This window comes from Patiria miniata, unplaced genomic scaffold (genome assembly GCF_015706575.1).
Source record: "Patiria miniata isolate m_02_andy unplaced genomic scaffold, ASM1570657v1 HiC_scaffold_27, whole genome shotgun sequence".
In the NCBI taxonomy this organism is placed as follows: Eukaryota; Metazoa; Echinodermata; class Asteroidea; order Valvatida; family Asterinidae; genus Patiria; species Patiria miniata.
The window spans coordinates 7,959,701-7,978,022 of NW_024037066.1; the positions used below are offsets into that span (position 1 = coordinate 7,959,701).

The following is an 18,322-nucleotide window of genomic DNA, read 5'->3' on the forward strand; positions in this document are numbered from 1 at the left end:
ATCCGCTTGACTGAGCTCTGGAGCTAGATTTGAAGAAAAAAAACACTACACTAGACTTACACATGGACAACAGTGATTTTGGTGACTTGTATTCAAATTAGTGTAATAACACTTAAGATTTTTTTCACAGAGATATACTTCACTACATTATAAAAAAAACCGTTCAAATTAGTTAGGTAAGGCCAAAAAAAAAAGTCTCCGGTTTCTGGTATGCGCGCGCGTCGCCGTAGCCATGCGCGTCGGCAAAATGAAAACGTTTTTTTTTTCAATGAAAGATGATGTCTCAAAACCGCCAAACTTACTGGTTTGACTGGAATCCTGTTGCTGCACAATTTTTAACGTGTTTTTAGACTGGGTTATGGTCGAGAATAAGCTTTATGTGGCCTCTCTGGACTCCCGTATATTTGCACTATTTAGTCGGGCACCATTTGCAGTCATCAGCTGACATTTGAAGCAAAAAAATCAGCTAAAAAAAAAATAAAGCCGCGTCGCCGCACCACTTTTTGGGCAAGCTCCATACCAGAAACCGGAGACTTTTTTGTGTGGCCTAAGTAGGTTAAATTTCCTGTCAAAGTGGGTTTCCTTCTTTTTGCACTATCCTGTATATGCATATGTTATTGATGTTGCCGTTTTTATTGGTGTTCAAGGAAGTTAACGTCAATAAAAAACTAACATTTAAAAGACGACCATCTCTGATATGGACACCTGGACCCTTGGTGTCAAAACAGAGCACCACGCGATGTTTGCAAGACGTCCCTCCCCCGGTTTAAGTACACATTTGCCAGGCTCCTTGTTCAAACTCTCAACCAATAAAAGAACGAGTTGTAGCGTGTTTGGCCGCCAGAAGTGTAGACGAAGTAGTGAGACACACAACCGGCACGATGGGATTCCTGTGCATTGCAGCATTCTGCATCACATACGCTGTTGCCTCCATCGAAAAACAAGGGGTAAGCTTGTTACCACGCAAAGTGGCGGTAAATTCATTGATGCGAGAGTTTTCATGCGTAAACCATAATTTTATAGTCAATTAGTTGATATCCGTTTCTTTTCGAAATTTTTTTACCACTTTCTTCCTTGAGAAAAAAGTAATGACTTACTCAGAGTCAGTTTGATCGACTGTTTCTCGAAAAACAGCATATTGAATTTGCAGAAGTTTCTGGAATAGACGTTGCTTTTTGTTTCGAGTATCACAAAAGACAATTTCGGACTAATACGGGTCAATTTATCTATGTTCAGACGTTTTCTGCTGTAAGTCTGTACATATATAACTGAATCAATGACGTTGGTATATCATATAACCGAAGAAACAGTAAGCCTAGACAAAGCATCCACATTGACAGAATTAAAACTTTATATAGACAACGTAATTCTCGCCATAGCGATTTCACCATTTGTTTAAATTGTAATAAATCAACAAAAGCCTATACCTAATTCAATAACGTCCGAAGTGATGTCCGTTGTTCAGGGTGAGTCACAAAAAGCGACACCAAAATGTTGGGACTAAATTGTTTTAGTGTAGTTCTGCATGTAGTACTTTGAAAATCCAGGATATGAAAGCCCAATTCATAAGCTTTCTTTTAGTACAGGAATCATTCAAATCACTCATGTACTTTTTAAGTACATGTAACAGAATTTTAAACACATCCACCGTTTTAAAGTTCTGTCCGTGGATCACAAAAAGGTGTGCGTTCTTTCAGCAAAACGGAAACAATTCACACTATGTGATTTGTTTTCGTTTTGCTGAAAGAGTGCTTACATTCTTGTGATCCATGGACAGATCTTTAAAATGGTGGTTGTATTTAAAATTCCGTAACTTGAAAAGCACATATGTGATTTGAATGATTCTTGTACTAAAAAGAAAGCTTATGGATTGGCCTTTCATAGCCTAGATTTTGAAAGTCCTACATGCCGAACGTCACTAAAACAATGGTCCCGACATTTGGATTTCGTTGTTTTTTTACTCACCCTGTATAAGTCTTTACACTGATAACTAAATCAACGACGTTTGTATATTAATAAAACCGAAGTAACAGTAGGCCCAGACAACGCATCCACATTGACAGGATTAAAAGTTTATATGGACAACATAAAAGAGGCGCGAAGTCATAGTGGTGTAAATTTAATGGGTTGGGGGGGGGGGGAGTGTCCCTGTCCCCCTCTACAACTGATAAATTGAGAATATGTTGAGAAGTACAGGATTTGTTTTGGGAAAAGTATTTTTTTCCCCCCTCTAGAAAAAATCCTGGCGACGCCCGTGATAGGGAACAATGAAAGGGGGTGAGATTGAATTTTTCCATAAAAAAAATCCTGACTTTTCAATGCTAGGAGCGGGATGATTTCAACGGGAAAGCGGTAGAATTCTTTAGCGGGGAGGAGAAGTTGGCCGCCCGGATGGAAGCCACGCCCTCCCGTGCCTGTCTGGAGGGCGACATGCTCCTGACATCTGAACAAAAGGAGGTGTACTTCGCCATGCGAGAAGCCACGGCGGAGAACAGGGAGCGTGTTAGGCGTGATGCGGCTGCCGTCTTCAGTGTGTGGCCTGACAGGACCTTGGTGTACAAGTACGAAGCTGGTCTGAGTGAGTATACATTATTGTCCTTCTTAACCCTCTACCTATCTAAACAGTCACAGACAGTCAAAATTTCCATCCACTTTTAACACAGGCTAGTCACCAGCAGTCAGGTCATATGTCAAGCAAGCACTGTGATAGTCAAACCGTCAGTCAACAGACCATGAACAGACAAAGTAGGCAACTTGTGGGTGTGGCAGGTAATTCTGTCCCCCCGGGCAGATTTACCGGGTCGTGACCCGGTAAATCTGTCCGGGAGACACTTTTACCGGGGTAAACCTGTCCCCCTCTAGGTAAATCTGTCTCCCTGCACGACGTTAAATGTGCCCCCCCCCCCCCCCCCCCCCCGGTAAATGTATCCCCGTGCAACGTCACAAGTCTATCAGTAAAGTTATTAACTGTTTTTGCGCGGCGCCTTGCTAAATTCGGGAATGGTGCTTACGGCAAAGCACAACTCCCGTTTGGGATTTGCATGGTGGGCGTGCGCGCGAGTGTACCGCACCTACGGAGGGTGTGCGCGCGCTAGCGATAGGTTGAGTATTACTACGCGTGCCTTTTCTGCTTTCTTGCAGAAACATAGATCGGTTGATTAACATCTAAACGTTAATTTCATTTTGATAATCATTGATGAAGGGTGGAAAAATCTAAAAATGTATACCCTGTGCGCTGAATTCATTATAATAACATCAATATAACAACTTATGCGTGCAAAACCAGGGGGGACAGAATTAACTGGAGGGGACAGAATTATTTATACCTGGAGGGGGACAGAATTAACGGGACAGGGGGGGACACTTTACCTAGGTAATTCTGTCCCCCCCCCCCCCCGGACACTTTTACCGGGGGACAGAATTACCGTCCACACGGGCACAGCTGGCTTATCAGTTATCCACAGTCAAAGCAAAGCTGTATCAAATTACATAAACAGTCACGGCCAGTCAGTCCTTCTTTATGTAGGCTGGGAATTCTGTTGAAAACAGTAACTTGATTGATTTTAACTGAAAGGACAACTTGGCACAGAAAGTATGTTTGCACAGGAGGGGTTTAAGGATCCATGCGATGATTTTTCCTAAGAAACAATTTACGGTGCAACTTACTACTCCACTTGTATGTATGAAAACTACTTGACATCCCTTTTGGGTTAATGTTATTGGAAAGTGCCCTTTGAAACATTTACAATTTCCCATGCTTTTCCTGACAAACGAGGGCGCTGTTGCTGCGATGTCAATGCAGGAAGATACTGTTCACTGGGGGGGGGGGGGGGGGGGGGGGTGTTCAAAATGTGAACCCAAAATGTGCACATTGAAAACTCTTGAGAAAAATTTGCTAATTGGCTTACTGCCATATATGTACTGAAACAACGAGTCACCAAAGAAAAAAAAATGCACGACAGCAAGACAAATTTTGGCACTGAAATAGCTGTAACATTGAGGTTCTACCTGAAATGATATCACACTTTTGCTCACGAATATGGAAATCTGAATTAGCACAAAAAAACCCAAATGCACCTACATTGTATTTCCCTTTAAAAAGGGCACTCTGAAAATTGAAAATAAAGTTAAATGGGACACAAAAGTGCATTTTCAAGTATTTTCATTAAACTAAATTACGTTACATGGTTCCTTTAAATTTCTTCCCCTTTATTTGATACCCCAGCCTCAAAGAGTCCAATTCCTACAGATAAAAGTTCCGTACACGTGTCAGAATTTAAAAAAAAAACCTTCCTCATAGCGAGGAATAAGACGAACTGTAATATTGGTGTTACACTGGCATAGTTGAGTGTATCAATATAACTATAAACTATTACAGGATCTTTCCATATTAACATTTATGAAAAAGGTGCAGCAACAAAGCGTACATTTGAGGAGGCTGTAGAGATATACAGGGAGAAAACTAACATCCGTTTCTTGGAGGCGATCGATGGAGTGTACACGGGTACAGTCAATCCGTTGATGGTACAGCAAAGTAGCTCTGGGTAAGACAGCCTTCTGTTCTATGGTTCTAGGCAACAGTTGATCTTGATTTAACAGATTCTAATAACACTTACACGACTGAATAGAGCATAGAACTGAATAGCAAACTGATGGCTGTACTAGAAAATGAAATGTGAATCAATCACACTAACAAAAATGTTGAAATAGAATTTAAAAAAAGTAAACACCAGTGGCTTCCAGGGTTGTTATGTTAAACAGTGCACAGTCTTGTGGTTTCAAGTTGGGTAAGATGTTTGCTTTGATGCACGACGCAGTGTATAGTACACATGGAAATCACATTTGATCGTTGTGCTCCATCTTTCCGTAGATGCTTCTCAACGGTTGGTTCCCCAGGAGGAAACGGCGGTGGCCGCATCAATCTGCAAGACGGAGTGTGCGCCCATGTAAGCATACAGACAACCCTTCAGCACAGAGTAGTTTTCTTTGCAATGAATATTATGTGATGATATGACACACCACACAGACTTGCTCGAGCGCAAAAGTCTGGGGTACGGGTCCAAATGACTACTCATGAACAGCATTTTTGAAAAAAAGGGGAAAAAAGTGATGTAAATAATAACATAATAACTTGCGTTCAAGAATCTGAAGTGTAACTTGATATAATCTATCTCTCTAGCTCGGAGTTGTCCTGCATGAAATTGGACATGCCCTTGGCCGCTTCCATGAGCAGACGAGAAGTGACCGCGATGCCTATATCAGGGTGATCGAAGACAACATCCTGAGTGGGTATGCGCACAATTTCAGGATGGCAGACAGACCGATGGTGGCGCCCTACGATCTTCAATCCATCATGCACTACGCCCCTCAGGTCAGTTAAAGTGGGTGTATACGTACTTCTTGGGTGGGGCACCTTGAAAATAGATTTTCGAATTGAATTGATTACAATTCTAGCATTACATTTGTTATGAGCTTTCCAATGAGACATCGAATGAAAAAAAAATCGGCCCAGGACAAGTAATCAAATCATTAATTTAAACTTTTGAATTAAGAGCGGGAGCTCCTAATTCGTTCTGAATATAGTGTGCGCAATTTCTGAACTGGAGCGCGCCATTTAAAAACCAATTTTTTAAACTGTATAAAGGCCTTCAAGAACAAACAAACAAATTCATTTGTTACTAATTAAAGGGCATTATTTTCCTTTAAATTTCATTCGGAAAGGAAAATCGAAATTGTAAAAAAGCTAGTACAGTGTATATACCAACTTTAGGAAAAATGTCCCCACAATGCAAACATCCAGAAACTGAGCCAATAGGCCCTACCATTCAGTTCATCTAACATCCATTATTCAAGTCTATTCATTGGAATTAGTTGGTCACTGGAAGTTCGTTTCAATAAAGGACGTGCAAACAAAGACTGAAGACTACCAGGTCCTCGGAAAGACTCGGAAAGGTCCTTGAATGCCTTTGCCACGAGTATAAAAAAGCATGTTCCAGTATCGTTTCTGCATCAAAACATTCTGAAATACTATACTGTATGTACTGTGTTTTTTAGGCCTTCTCTCGCGATGGTTACGTGGAGACTATTATTCCACACAACCCCAACGACAAGCCCAAGATGGGCAGGCAGCACATGTTGTCCCGTCTCGATATGTACACCTTCAACATCGCCTACAATGCCTACGGTATGTACCACTTGGGGCGCTACACTGTGCCTTTCACTCACGTTGCATCCTTTGCTATTATAGTTTGCATAAAGCATAGTTCTTATCTAGCTTTTTCTCCAAGAAAATAAACAATGTAACGGATGGATCACTTTGCAACCCACTGTTACAGAATGAAAACAAACCTTTCAGGAACTTTTACAACTCGAAGTTTTGCAAGAATGAAGCTTGTATCGGATAATTTAGGATACCATAGTATTCACTTGAACTCACATGTTACAAATTTGAAATCAGTGTTGCGAGCGGCTTGAAAGTTTATTTCGATTGCCAACAATTTCTATTACTAAGGATTGGTGACCAGAATATCATTTACTATTATCTGTATGGTGACAGATATATGCCCATCTGACCTGTGGTCTCAATGTCGTCGAGGTGGGGTACCCAACAAGCACTGCACCTGCGACTGTCTGCCGGCTTTTGAGGGACCATACTGTGAGATCTTCACTCAGCCAACAGGTATTCCTCCACTCCCACAACTCAACCTGTTTCTCCAAACTTCATGACACTCATACCAGGGCCCAATTTCATAGAGCTGCTTAAGCACAAAATTAGCTTAAGCACGAAAAAACATTGCTTAGTGCAATCAGGTTACCGGCCCAAACTCCATGTGATGTACATTGCTTGCGACTGGTATTTAGCTGTTGTTTACTTAGCATAAGAATCACATGGAGTTTTGGCTGGTATAACTTTTGGCCGATTTTATTAAGCAAGGCTTTTTTGTGCTTAAGCAAATTTTGTGCTTAAGCAGCTCTATGAAATTAGCCCCAGACCTAATGTATCTTTTAAAAACTAAAGTTTATCAATGCATTAAAGCGGACCATGGGTACATTGTACAATTACAGTATTATTATGTTGCCAACCAATGGTTACGTCGATTTTAATTTGTACCTAGCTTGTAGTGAGATCCACACTGATGATACGGGTTCCATCTACTCTCCGGGATATCCAGAACTATACTCAAGTAACACTGAGTGCACTTATGTTGTCGAGGTAAGGACTGTTTATCTTTGGGCGTGTTACCATTGGTTAAGTCCGGTCTTTGGTCCGGTCGGCCGGGCCCGGTGTGTTTAAATGCAGCGCGTATTCGGCAGTTCGGAGTGTTTTCATAATGTAAATCAACATAACTGACCTAACGCGGTAGAATCGTGTTAGAATCGCGTCAACGCAGGTTGTGAGATATTGTCCAATTATATGATAAACAAATGAACGCGGAACGCGCAACATCTGAGACAAACAAAACTTAGGCTGCATCCGAATCAGCTGTCTAGAGCTAGGTCTAGGTCCGCGCCCATTGAAAATACGCGGGGACGCGCTGACAATAGACGTAGCCGTAGCTCTGGAAGCCCGTTTCGGACACGGCCTAAGTGTCCCAAAAGTCCATAGGGTTGTCTAAGGGGCGTGGCTAACTTCAAAACGGCGATAGGTCAATTATTTACACAGTAATTATTTTTTTTTTAAATTGTTTAAATCATCATATCTTTTAATAATCATCTGCACACTAGATGTACCATATGACCTGTTAGTTATAGATACATGTACTACCTCCCCCCCCCCCCAAATATGTTTATTTTTTGTTAACACACTTTACAATTTGATGCAACTTCTTTTTTGAAGTGTGCTGATAATGAGGTGGTTGAGCTGGATTTTCCGACGTTCGTTGTGGAGGGCTTTGACTGTTGGTACGACAAGATGTATATGATGACAGGAGACCTCAAGTCAGAAATCTACGCTGATGAGTGAGTGATAATAATCAGCTTATAATTTAAAATTAAGAATTCATGCCAGAATGTCGCAATGGTTTCGCCTTTTTGTTTTAGCTGGACCAAGATCTACAGTGCCTACTTCACTGACTGACTCATTGACAAACTGAGTGTCAATCGTGATTTCGTGAGCCGGGTAAATTACCCAGGGTAAAACTTTGAATTACGATTACCCTGTGACCCTAATGAATGGGATAAATTCTGCGCATTATAGGTCGACCAGATGCATGACAAGACTTCCGGTGAATAACCACTCTGAACAGTGCTTTCACTTTCAAGGAAATTTCCTCATGTTAAGGAAATTTTTACTTCCGAAGGACTTTTTACGGAAATCCCCCAAATCTAAAGAAACTCTAAAGAAATTATTAAATTCTAAGGAAATTATTAAATTTTGAGCAAATTGTACAAAATTCTCCAAAATTAGTAGAAAATTCTACAATATTCTCAAAAAGTAGTTGTTTTATTGAATATCCTGTCAGTTTCAGAATGACTTGAAACAAGACTAGTAGAATAAAAGTTGCTGCCAGTCTGTGCGCACAATTTGTACTGTCAGCTGTGTCAAAGTATTAATATAAGCCTTTTTGGTGGTTCAAAAAAAGAAGAAAAAAAAAGAAAAAAGGAAATCGGGGAAAAAAATAAGGAAATTTGGCTCTCAGGATAAGGCAATTTTCATTTTGACTGACTCGGAATCAGTTGAGTATGTGTGCTACCCTAGGCTTGCCCTGCCTGATACTGAAAGAATGCTTCTGGTGTTTGAGATCAAAACGATGTCAATGATCGAGAGTAAACGATGATCATGATTCAACTGGCCAACGTTAATGTAGAACATTCCATGTGTTTTTTGTCTCTCCTGCCTAGATATTGTGATGATATCCTTCAGGGTCATCAGATAGTGTCATCCAGTAACGTGGTTGTCATGAAGTTTGAGAGTGATGGATGGTACAACTTTCCTGGATTCAAGATCGACTATCGCTGCGTCCCGGCCGGCCTATAAATCACCGAGCCCTGAAATACATCAGCTAACGTACAACACTTGACTTTGAATTAGAGACATTATATAATCATTTAATTAATCCCAAAAGTAACCTACCAAATTATCACTAAAGCTTACTTTGATTGAAGATCGTACTGGTACTAAACACCCTGTGAAATTATTCCTTCTGGCCTGCTGTCATTTAGAAGAAATCAAGAAATGTAGGCGATTTCCAACGACCAGTCCATTGACATGTTTTTTTGGAAATCAAGAGTTCTACAGACCAAATCGTGTTTTGTGATCCAAAGGTTGTGCACGGTTTTTCACCTTTGTTTTTCGAAAAAGAGAAATATCCACTGAGCTGAAAGTTTAAAAGGTTTGGGTTGCAACATTCTCCTTTGGATTTTGAGTGGTGTTATTAGAACGAACAAAATGCATAAAAAAGCCAATTAATTAAGAAGACTGACCTACTCTTATCAAGTTTTCTGGACCAAAAAAAAAACCCAAACAAGTTTATTTCCTAATAAATAGTTTTTTGTGCAAAACTATGCGAACTGAAAACCGACATTTATTACACGCATTTTTGGCCGGTATGTTGTTTTGCAACTTAAAAACGCCCAACCCCCCCTTCCCCCTTCAAAAAAAGACATTTTTAAAAGACAAAAAAAAAAAAACCCAAACCACTATTTCTAACAACAGATTCTTTAATTAAGGATGACTATGGATTGGTTTCAATGGACTTGAAAAATGACGTTTTCCTTTAGAACAAAATTAATACTGTGTTAAAGGTGTCTACACGATAGTTTTAGATGTATAAACGTACCTATGTCGTTATGTAATTAATGTATTGGAATATGATCCTCCCTTTAATACACGTATCAACATTTCTGTTTGATTACTTACATGTGCACTTGTATTATGTATTAAATTCAGAATAAATCTTCAAAAATAGAATCATATGAAGAACAAAAAAGGCCAATTTTGTCATTAAAACAAACTGCATATGATTCATTCCGTGAAAATCTAGAATTACTTCTCAGAGAGCAGACGGTCACAAAGAATATTCATGTATCAGCAAATCCCACTCATGAGAAATAATGAAGAAGTTTTTAACAAAGAGGAAAATTCTAAGCCTTTGTAAATCATGCAAAACTTTAAACAGGAACTGCAAATCCTAAATAAACGTGCTGATATTGTCTTATTTAACTATGAAACAGACGCAGGGAAATGTATGTGTATTTATGAATTATTCATAATTCGACAATAAGTGACAAGGTATGTATGCACTGTGAATGATATCTACTGTATGTTAGCGTACAGAAATTAAATAAATGTAGCCATTCGTTTCAGAAAGCATGAAAAAATGACCAAATGTGTGTTCTATATTTTGTGTTGAGACATTCGGAACATGTGTACTACTCCACACGAGCAAAGGTAAAAAGGTGGCTTGTTTCTACTTAGACGATTTCAGATACCGGTATGCGCATCAAAGGGATAAGGTCTTTGGTTTGCTTGATTCTTGCTGAAACAAGCAGTTCTTTGTCTTAGTGATGAGATGGATTCTAAAGAGTCATCTCAGGTTGGGTCCAGATGCAGTATTTTTATAGCCGAAGAAGTTTTGGGGAGTGATAAGATTAACCTCCACAACGACCACTATGTATGGACAGTAGGGCTCTGTTGGAGGGACACATCGCCAGTGGTGGATCCCCCCCCCCCAAACAATCATTCAGACAAAAGTAGCACATGCTAAAAGATTGCATTCCCTGTGCTATTTCTGAGTTTCATCCGAAACATGGTGATCTGCGGATGGCACATGACGCCTTTTTTTCGCGGTCGATCCCTATATGTTTTTTTTTTTTTTTTTTTATTAAAGTCCAATTTTGTGCATTTTTAAACGACCTCAAACAACCCCTAGATGACCTTTGACCTCCAATTTCGGAAGATTTGTGATGAAACCCCCACCAAGGGATCACTCCATGCAAGTTATAGTAAAATGCGGTGCTACCTGGTTGCAGTTTTGGCTTCTTTACAGTGCTAGGTGGTTGGTGGCGTAGGTTGTACTCTTCGCGTTGCTTTATCGACTCTGTTTTGATGTATCTGAAACGCTGGGGTCACCCAGGCACCACAGGAACACTGAAGACCTAAGGAATACAAAAGTAGATGACAAGCCTCTTGAAGTTATTTGAATTTTGAATAATTTTGAAGTTTGACTAATGTCATATTTTTAGACATGGTTTTTTTCCCCTAGTATATTTAGAAATCAAGAGAAGATGTAACATTCTGCCCATAGTACCAGTTCTATTAGTCTACCTTTTGTATATAAAGAAAATTCTCTTAATTTTAAAACTCTCACTTCTAAAACTGACACAATTTCTTTCTTTAGTCTTCTCTCTCAATTCAGAGAGGTAAATAAACATTACTAGAAAGAAATCGGTATGGGCAATTCAACGGTTACTCACATTACATTTTTGATGTACTTTTGAGTTTCCTTGGGCTGTAATTACCTTACTGAAAAGGTTTTAATAACTGTTATCCCCATGGTAGATAGAGTAGACCTAGACCTACCTAAGCACCAAAGATGACATCCAGAAAAATGTGTTATGTATGATAAACAAGACGCACAAAATCGGTTACTCACATTACAAAAATGTAATGTGAGTAACCGTGGAATTGCCCATTTAGTTACCTACCTGACCATTTGAAGGAGCCCAGCCTTGCACTGCACTTAGGGCAGGTCAGCTGCAGAGTGCAATACGGAGAGGAGAACAGGTTAGACTTGAGACCTAACTTTCTATGCACCGTATATGAAGACAGACAGGGTGCTGTGGTCCAATGGATACTGTGTTCGACTCAAGTGTCGTGGCACGTGGGTCCGAAGCCTGATGGGGAACATGGTGCTTGCGTTCTTGGGCAAGACACATCTACGTCACCTACAATTGCCTCTCTCCACCCAGGAGTATTAATGGGTACCTGTGAAGGCAGAGACTAGAATGCGCTGATCTCGAGCTGCTACAAAAACTGGTCTCATGACCTGATGATAATTGTAGTGCTTTAAAACCTTTGGTATTGCTCGTACTGCTAAGATTACATTGTCCACTGTGCACTGTGATATTATTTTTCTTTTACAAAATCTGATTGGAAGGCTTTCAAACACATGCAAAAAGCAGTGTTTATGTTGGTATGTGTCGATATCTAAACGAGTTGACCCCACATCAAAGGTCACAAGGACAACCAGACAGCAGCTGGTCTCTAACTCTACGTCTACGATTGAAGTAGTGTTCTGACTCCGAACAAAAAATACACTACTGACCAGTCACCAGCTCTCTAGTGCCTAATTTACAAATTCTCAATCACCATAACAAATATCACAGCCAAGGTGACGTCATTCGCACAATCACAATGCACTCTGAAGTAGTACTTACCTTTCCATCTAACCTCCCTATCATGAATGGTTCCATCCATTTCACAGGCTCAACAAACAGAGATGTGCACGTCACAGACGAGTCCACCGTGCCAGACGGGGATGGAGTCACTCCTTGAGAGAGAGGGTGAGATTGTTTGTGCCACTGGAAGCTTTCTTGGCCTCTCCCAGTGATGTGGGCAAGGACACTCGCTTCTAAGAAGGCAGCACGTCTACAAACAAAATAGAAGATGAAATACTCAGAATAAGGAAAACTGCCCAAAAGGTTGTGAGAGGATCCATCGTAGCATTTTTTTTATTTAGAGGGGGCAGAGAATAGGTTAGGAATAATAGCTAACTAACTTGTTTTTCCAAAGTTACTACATTTGGATTCTCACATGCCTATGACCCTTTAGCACTGCACCATTAACATATACAATTAAATTACAAGTTGCTTGAGGAATGTTAACCTGCACTTTCTGCATTTGTAGATGGTTTGCGTTTGATCGGTAGTTGTCTCCTGAGGATCAGCTGCAATGACTTCCTTAGGCACTTCCTGGCCAGCTAAAATATAACCAAAAAAACACCCAGGTAAAATAAAATAAAAACCAATGAGCAAAAGAGAAAGGACCACAAATGTTTGATTCTGCAAAGAATGATGGATCAATGAAAACTGCGCAGAGCTATCGTCAAAGACTGTGTGACTGGGAACAGTCCAGTCACAAGCAACAAAGGCTGAAGAATAACACCAGAATGCCTTTGTCCAAGTTCGATTGAATAACTTGTGACTTGAATTGGGACTTGGTGACTCGTGATTACATAAATATGAATGGCATTAAGCATCCTGCTATATAAACAGATACAGACAGTCAAAATTTCTTTCCCTGCTATACTTTTAAACCAGCAGTCAGTTCATATGTCAAGCAAGCACTGTGACTTGTCAAACAGACCATGAACAGACAAAGCAGGCAAAGTTGTGGGCACAGCTGGCTTATCAATTACCCACAGCCAAAGCTAAGCTGTATTAAGTTACATAAACAGTCACAGCCAGTCAATCTGCTTTATGTAGGCTGGGAATTCTTAACTGTTGAAAACAGTCACTTGTTTGATTTGGACTGTGAAATGACTACTGGGTACAGAATGTATGTTTGCATAGGAGGGTTAATATGCATATGTACCAATTAAACTGATGCTGAGCTAAAAAAAATCCTGAATGCACCTTGAACATTTTCAGCCACTTGTCCCAGTCTGTGCTGCCTGTACAATGGATTAGCTGAGGAAAACTGGCATCCCATGGCCTCAAACAGACGCAGCAAGTCCATGAAGCCATAATTGGGCCTGTATAGAGAACAGAGCTTGATTGTTATCACTATTAAACACAGCATAGGTAGAGGTGAGATGAGAAGTATTTATGCTTACTGCATAACCGGTATACAGGGCACCGTCACATTCTCTAACCATGCGAGTCTTTGTGCAAAACACAATGCAGCCACTGCTTTTCTCCTATCTGAAGCTAGTAATTAACCTCCGTGGACGAAAAAAAAAGTTAATTCCTAATTTGCAATGTACTAACAGAGGATACTTACTTGCAGAAAATACACATGCAAAGGCTACGGGCAGTTTTGTTTCTTAAAGGTATAGTACATCATTTGGCATTTGTGAATTTGTTTTATCATTTGAAGCAACCGAAATGCTCAAAATCTAAAGAAGGGAGCTTAACAACAAGGCTGATGAAGTTTTAGCTCAGTGAATGCTGTATATTCCGAGAAACAATATTTTAGGATCTCAATTTCAATTCAAAAGTTGCCGAGTCATGTTTTTAATTATGCCAGAAATCAGCGTCTGAGACACATTCTCATTCAGCCGATTGCAGCTACGCGATGTCACACACTGAACCGAGGAATTGTAGCAACTGCACACGGTCAACACTTGCATGCACCAGTCACCAAATTAAAAACGAAGTTACAAACGGAAATTTCCAAAAATGCGTTTTCAGATGCATCCTTGGAAACTACCTTCTTTTATCGTTTCCTTCAAAATGACAGCATGCCAGAAAGGATAATTTCACAGGGAGTTTAGTGCCATTACTATCTTTAAACCAAGTAAGCTTTTTTTACAATAATTTTGTCAGTTACTTCTTGGATAGCTGCAAATGATCACTCTACCTTTAAAAACCCAGTAAGTGTACTTGTATTGATGCCCTACTCACTCAGCGATAGGATGCTGCTTCCTGACCATGTCAAATGCCTCATTAAATGTGATCTTGTCTCGATGCATCAGGTAGCCTATCACGATGGTTGAGCTCCTTGACACACCCATCATACTGCATGCACAGAGAAGAAGTAGTAACAAAAATTACACGGTCACATTTATGCCAATGTATGTGTGGAAGTTTGGATTTCAACATTCAAAGGGATAAAATACACCATTTTCAGTGAAAACGATCGGTAGAAATGGTCAGTTGCTTATATTTCACTGAAAGCATTTAAGACATTTGATAAGACATTTGCACTAGAAAGCAGGAGGTTGTCGGTTTGAGTCCCACCCGAGTGATTTCGTCTCACTTTTACTCAGGCGATTACACACTGAGCATACAGTGTTTATATGTCAGTGAAGGGCAAAACCTAAAATGAATTTTGAAATTTTCTGATCTTGTTCCCAGTCTCATTTTCTTTAAAACTCAATGGTTCTTGAATCCAGAGTGCTGAATGGTACCACACAGCAACTAATAGGAAGCTTGCGTGCAAATATTTCCATCTGAGTTTGTACCACCGGCACCTGCTATTAAGTCAAAGCATGAGATTTTGAAAATAATCCAAAACAGATTCTGGATTTATCGACAAACTCCAAAAGGAAAGAAATTGTCCGCGTTTTCACCCACCAATGTACAAGGATCTTCCCTTCTCTTAGTGCATCATCAATAAAGCCGAAGCAGTCTTCAAAATGCTGCAGGATGTCCACATTTGGCATGTCGTTGGCACGGACAAATTTGTGCTTCAAGTTCAGAGTTCCCATCTTTGGCTTCATATCTGCCACCGAGAGCACGTGGGTGATGGCGTGCTGCAATACAGCTGCTTGACCCTCTGGTGTGACGACAGCACTTTCGCTTCCGAGGAAAAGTCCTGGGCAGATTTCGTCCATGTGTGGTGTGTGAACGTTGCTAGAAGCCATCTTGTCTTACTAAGGCTAGTTGAATAAAAGAAAATATTAAGTATTTTTAATGCAGAAATAGAATGTGACCATGGAACAATAGACCATGTCGCTAATATCACTTGATATTGAACAATAGCCCCCAAGCACTGTGGGGGAAAATAAAGGTTAACATCTGTGCTGATTAGGCGCTATCCATGAAGTAAATTCACTCAAGTCAAGCAGCATATTTTGCAATATATGGCTTATGTGATCAAACTACGAAAAAGCCCACACTAGCACAGAAATGATTTGCTAAGTCTTCAAAGTGAAAGGCAATGAAGGGGCAAGAAACAGTAAGGTTTGTACTAAAACCTTACATCGCGAAGTGATCGCCATCGTTATTTTCGGGTCACGTGTTGTTGCCGCGCTGTCGTCATTTTACCCCCAAATTTCCCTCAAAAAATCAAAACCCTGCCCTCTATCTATGACATATCCTCGACCCTCCATAATCTGCGCAGGTAACACTTGCAACGCGCGCGCGTTGTCACACACAATTCACAAATGGGATGCGAGTGCGTAGAAATAGGACCGTGTAGCTTCAGGGGGTCTGACGTCTGACGATACCTGTTTATTGAGAATGTCAATAAAGTACAAAAAAACAGTAACTGCGCATGTTCAGTGCATATCCGGCAAACTAACGTTTACTAAAGGTTTGCCGTCTCCGGCAAAATATACACTGCCTAAATTTATTGGGTTGTCATTACTCGAAGTTAGCCCCATAAATGTGGCCTATTTACTGGACTGCCTCCGTAAACATAGGCCACACATCCACATGTACAAAAAACGTGTCGACTTTGCCAAATTTTGATTTTCGCATTTAGGCTTAGTTTGTAGGGTTTTTTTGCTTTAGAAGCATACTCACCCTCTTTTTAAGCTAATCAGAAAGTGCTGCCTTTTTCAGATGTATATTTTTCGTGAAATTTCCAGATTAATTTTTTTACACGTTTGCGTATCAAAATTTCAACATGAAATTTCACAAAAATTAAACATCTGAAAAAGGCAGCACTTTCTGATTAGCCTATATAGAGGGTGAGAATGCTTCTAAAGCAAAAAAAATCTAAAAAGTAAGCCTAAATGTGAAAATCAAAATTTGGCAAAGTCGACACGTTTTTTGTACATGTGGATGTGTGGCCTATGTTTACGGAGGCAGTCCAGTAAATAGGCCACATTTATGGGGCTACTCGAAGTCGAAACTCGGAAAGACCTCCAAACTAGCTCTCCTGTCAGGCTGTCACAATATGTTTGGCCCCAGTATTTCACAGGCATTATTTCAACATGGTTAGGTACCTTTAGGGTGGTTCAACTCTCTGAAAGTCAAACAAAAACGTGAAATTTACCAGAATTTCGCTCACCAAGATCACAGAATATGCATTTACCCTGCCGTGCGCGGAAACAGGTCAACTCGTACGCGAACCAACTCGTACGCGAGTCAACTCGTACGCGGATTGGTCAACTCGTACGCGAGACAACTCGTACGCGAACCAACTCGTACGCGTGCCAACTCGTGCGCATACTGTCGCCGAAAGCTGCACAGCGCCCTCTGTAGTCAGTCGCTTGAAATAGAGATGAGACTAGTCCTTTATATATTGCATTTTTTTTACATGCTCAGCACGCGTGCGTGCGTGCGCTCACAGTGATGGCGATGAATAACATAACAACAGTGTGAGGAGCCAGTCTTCATTGCAGATTGACCCGGTCTGGGTTGCTGCATCCATTGACCTCCATTAGTAAGACGTCTTACTAATGGAGATCAATGACTGCATCACATAAAAATAACATGTACATGTACGTTTTTATGTTTATGTATCTAAAGCTTTTGTTGTTTTGTGTTGTAACTTTAGTCATTTGTTTACATGTATTTGTTGATATTTTCCCGAGAAATAAAATAGTACAGTATAGTATAGTTTTTAACATGTTCATCTGGATTTGACGCATGATGAGGGCGCGTTATGCATGTACGGCGTGTACGTATCGCTATGATACATTTAGATACAGACCGAGCGCAACCCAGACTTGGCCAAGTCTACGGTGATCCCACCTCGCGCAAGGTGGGCCGTGGGAAGGTATATCTTGAGGAGCATGATGAGGATACACAAATAGAACTGGTATATGTAAATACACGAATGCCATTAACGCAGTGCAGATTGTTTCCAATTCCTTCCCCCATGGTAAGACTAGTACATGTAGTAGTATCACAATTTCTTTCCGTAACATCGACATACAATAAAATCAATTGTTTCCCCCATCCCACACAAGACTCTTGCCTACTAAGAACCACTTTGTTTGATTTTGTGTGTGTGTGGAGGGGTACCGACTGAGTGGGTGGGTGATTTTACTTTAATACTTTCGTGACCCCCCCCCCCCCCAAAAAGCCAAAATTCCAAAAATAATACGGTAGAAAATAAATCAGTATACCGTACTACTACTAGATGAGTTAAGACAACATGATAAAACATGATAAGCGTGTGGTGTAGATCTAATTGAAGAAATACAAATATTTTTCCCCGGTTTCATTTTTTCTCTCGATGTTTTGTACAAATACCGCAACCGCAGCCGGTAGACCAAACTGCGCATAATTTCTCATTGATTGCAAGTGAATTAGTGAATAAGAATAAGTGAATAACACCGGCGCACGTGGCTCCTTTGAAAACAGTAAACATAAACCGACGTACCTCGACCTCATAAAAATGAACTTAAAAGCTTCCGCCAATTAAATCACCCCTAGTCTAAACTTTGGGGCGTTCCAGAATGACTTCTTACAACACTCTTGATTG

At 40.4% G+C, this 18,322-nt stretch overlaps 2 protein-coding genes across 4 annotated transcripts; one reads left to right on the plus strand and one right to left on the minus strand.

The window, feature by feature from the left end:
• Nucleotides 1-881: 881 nt before the first annotated feature.
• LOC119734583 (blastula protease 10-like) lies at nt 882-10,670 on the plus strand. Its single transcript, XM_038208119.1, has 10 exons — nt 882-947; nt 2,326-2,578; nt 4,409-4,544; nt 4,871-4,946; nt 5,180-5,371; nt 6,055-6,184; nt 6,557-6,679; nt 7,116-7,213; nt 7,838-7,959; nt 8,842-10,670. Exons 1-10 carry the CDS (start codon nt 882-884, stop codon nt 8,975-8,977), a joined length of 1,332 nt encoding a protein of 443 aa, XP_038064047.1. The 3' UTR covers nt 8,978-10,670.
• Nucleotides 9,643-17,107, minus strand: LOC119734305 (dual specificity protein phosphatase 12-like). Of its 3 annotated transcripts, none has more exons than XM_038207734.1 (9): nt 17,059-17,107; nt 16,901-16,936; nt 15,238-15,542; nt 14,566-14,679; nt 13,576-13,694; nt 12,827-12,920; nt 12,379-12,589; nt 11,647-11,695; nt 9,643-11,097 (listed from the first exon to the last, which is right to left on the minus strand). In XM_038207734.1, exons 3-9 carry the CDS (start codon nt 15,525-15,527, stop codon nt 10,991-10,993), a joined length of 984 nt encoding a protein of 327 aa, XP_038063662.1. In that variant the 5' UTR covers nt 15,528-15,542; nt 16,901-16,936; nt 17,059-17,107; the 3' UTR covers nt 9,643-10,990. The 3 variants fall into 3 exon arrangements, with proteins under 3 accessions (XP_038063662.1, XP_038063661.1, XP_038063663.1); XM_038207733.1 differs by having other exon boundaries at nt 16,886-16,936; nt 17,059-17,086; XM_038207735.1 differs by lacking the exon at nt 11,647-11,695 and having other exon boundaries at nt 16,886-16,936; nt 17,059-17,089.
• Nucleotides 17,108-18,322: the final 1,215 nt, after the last annotated feature.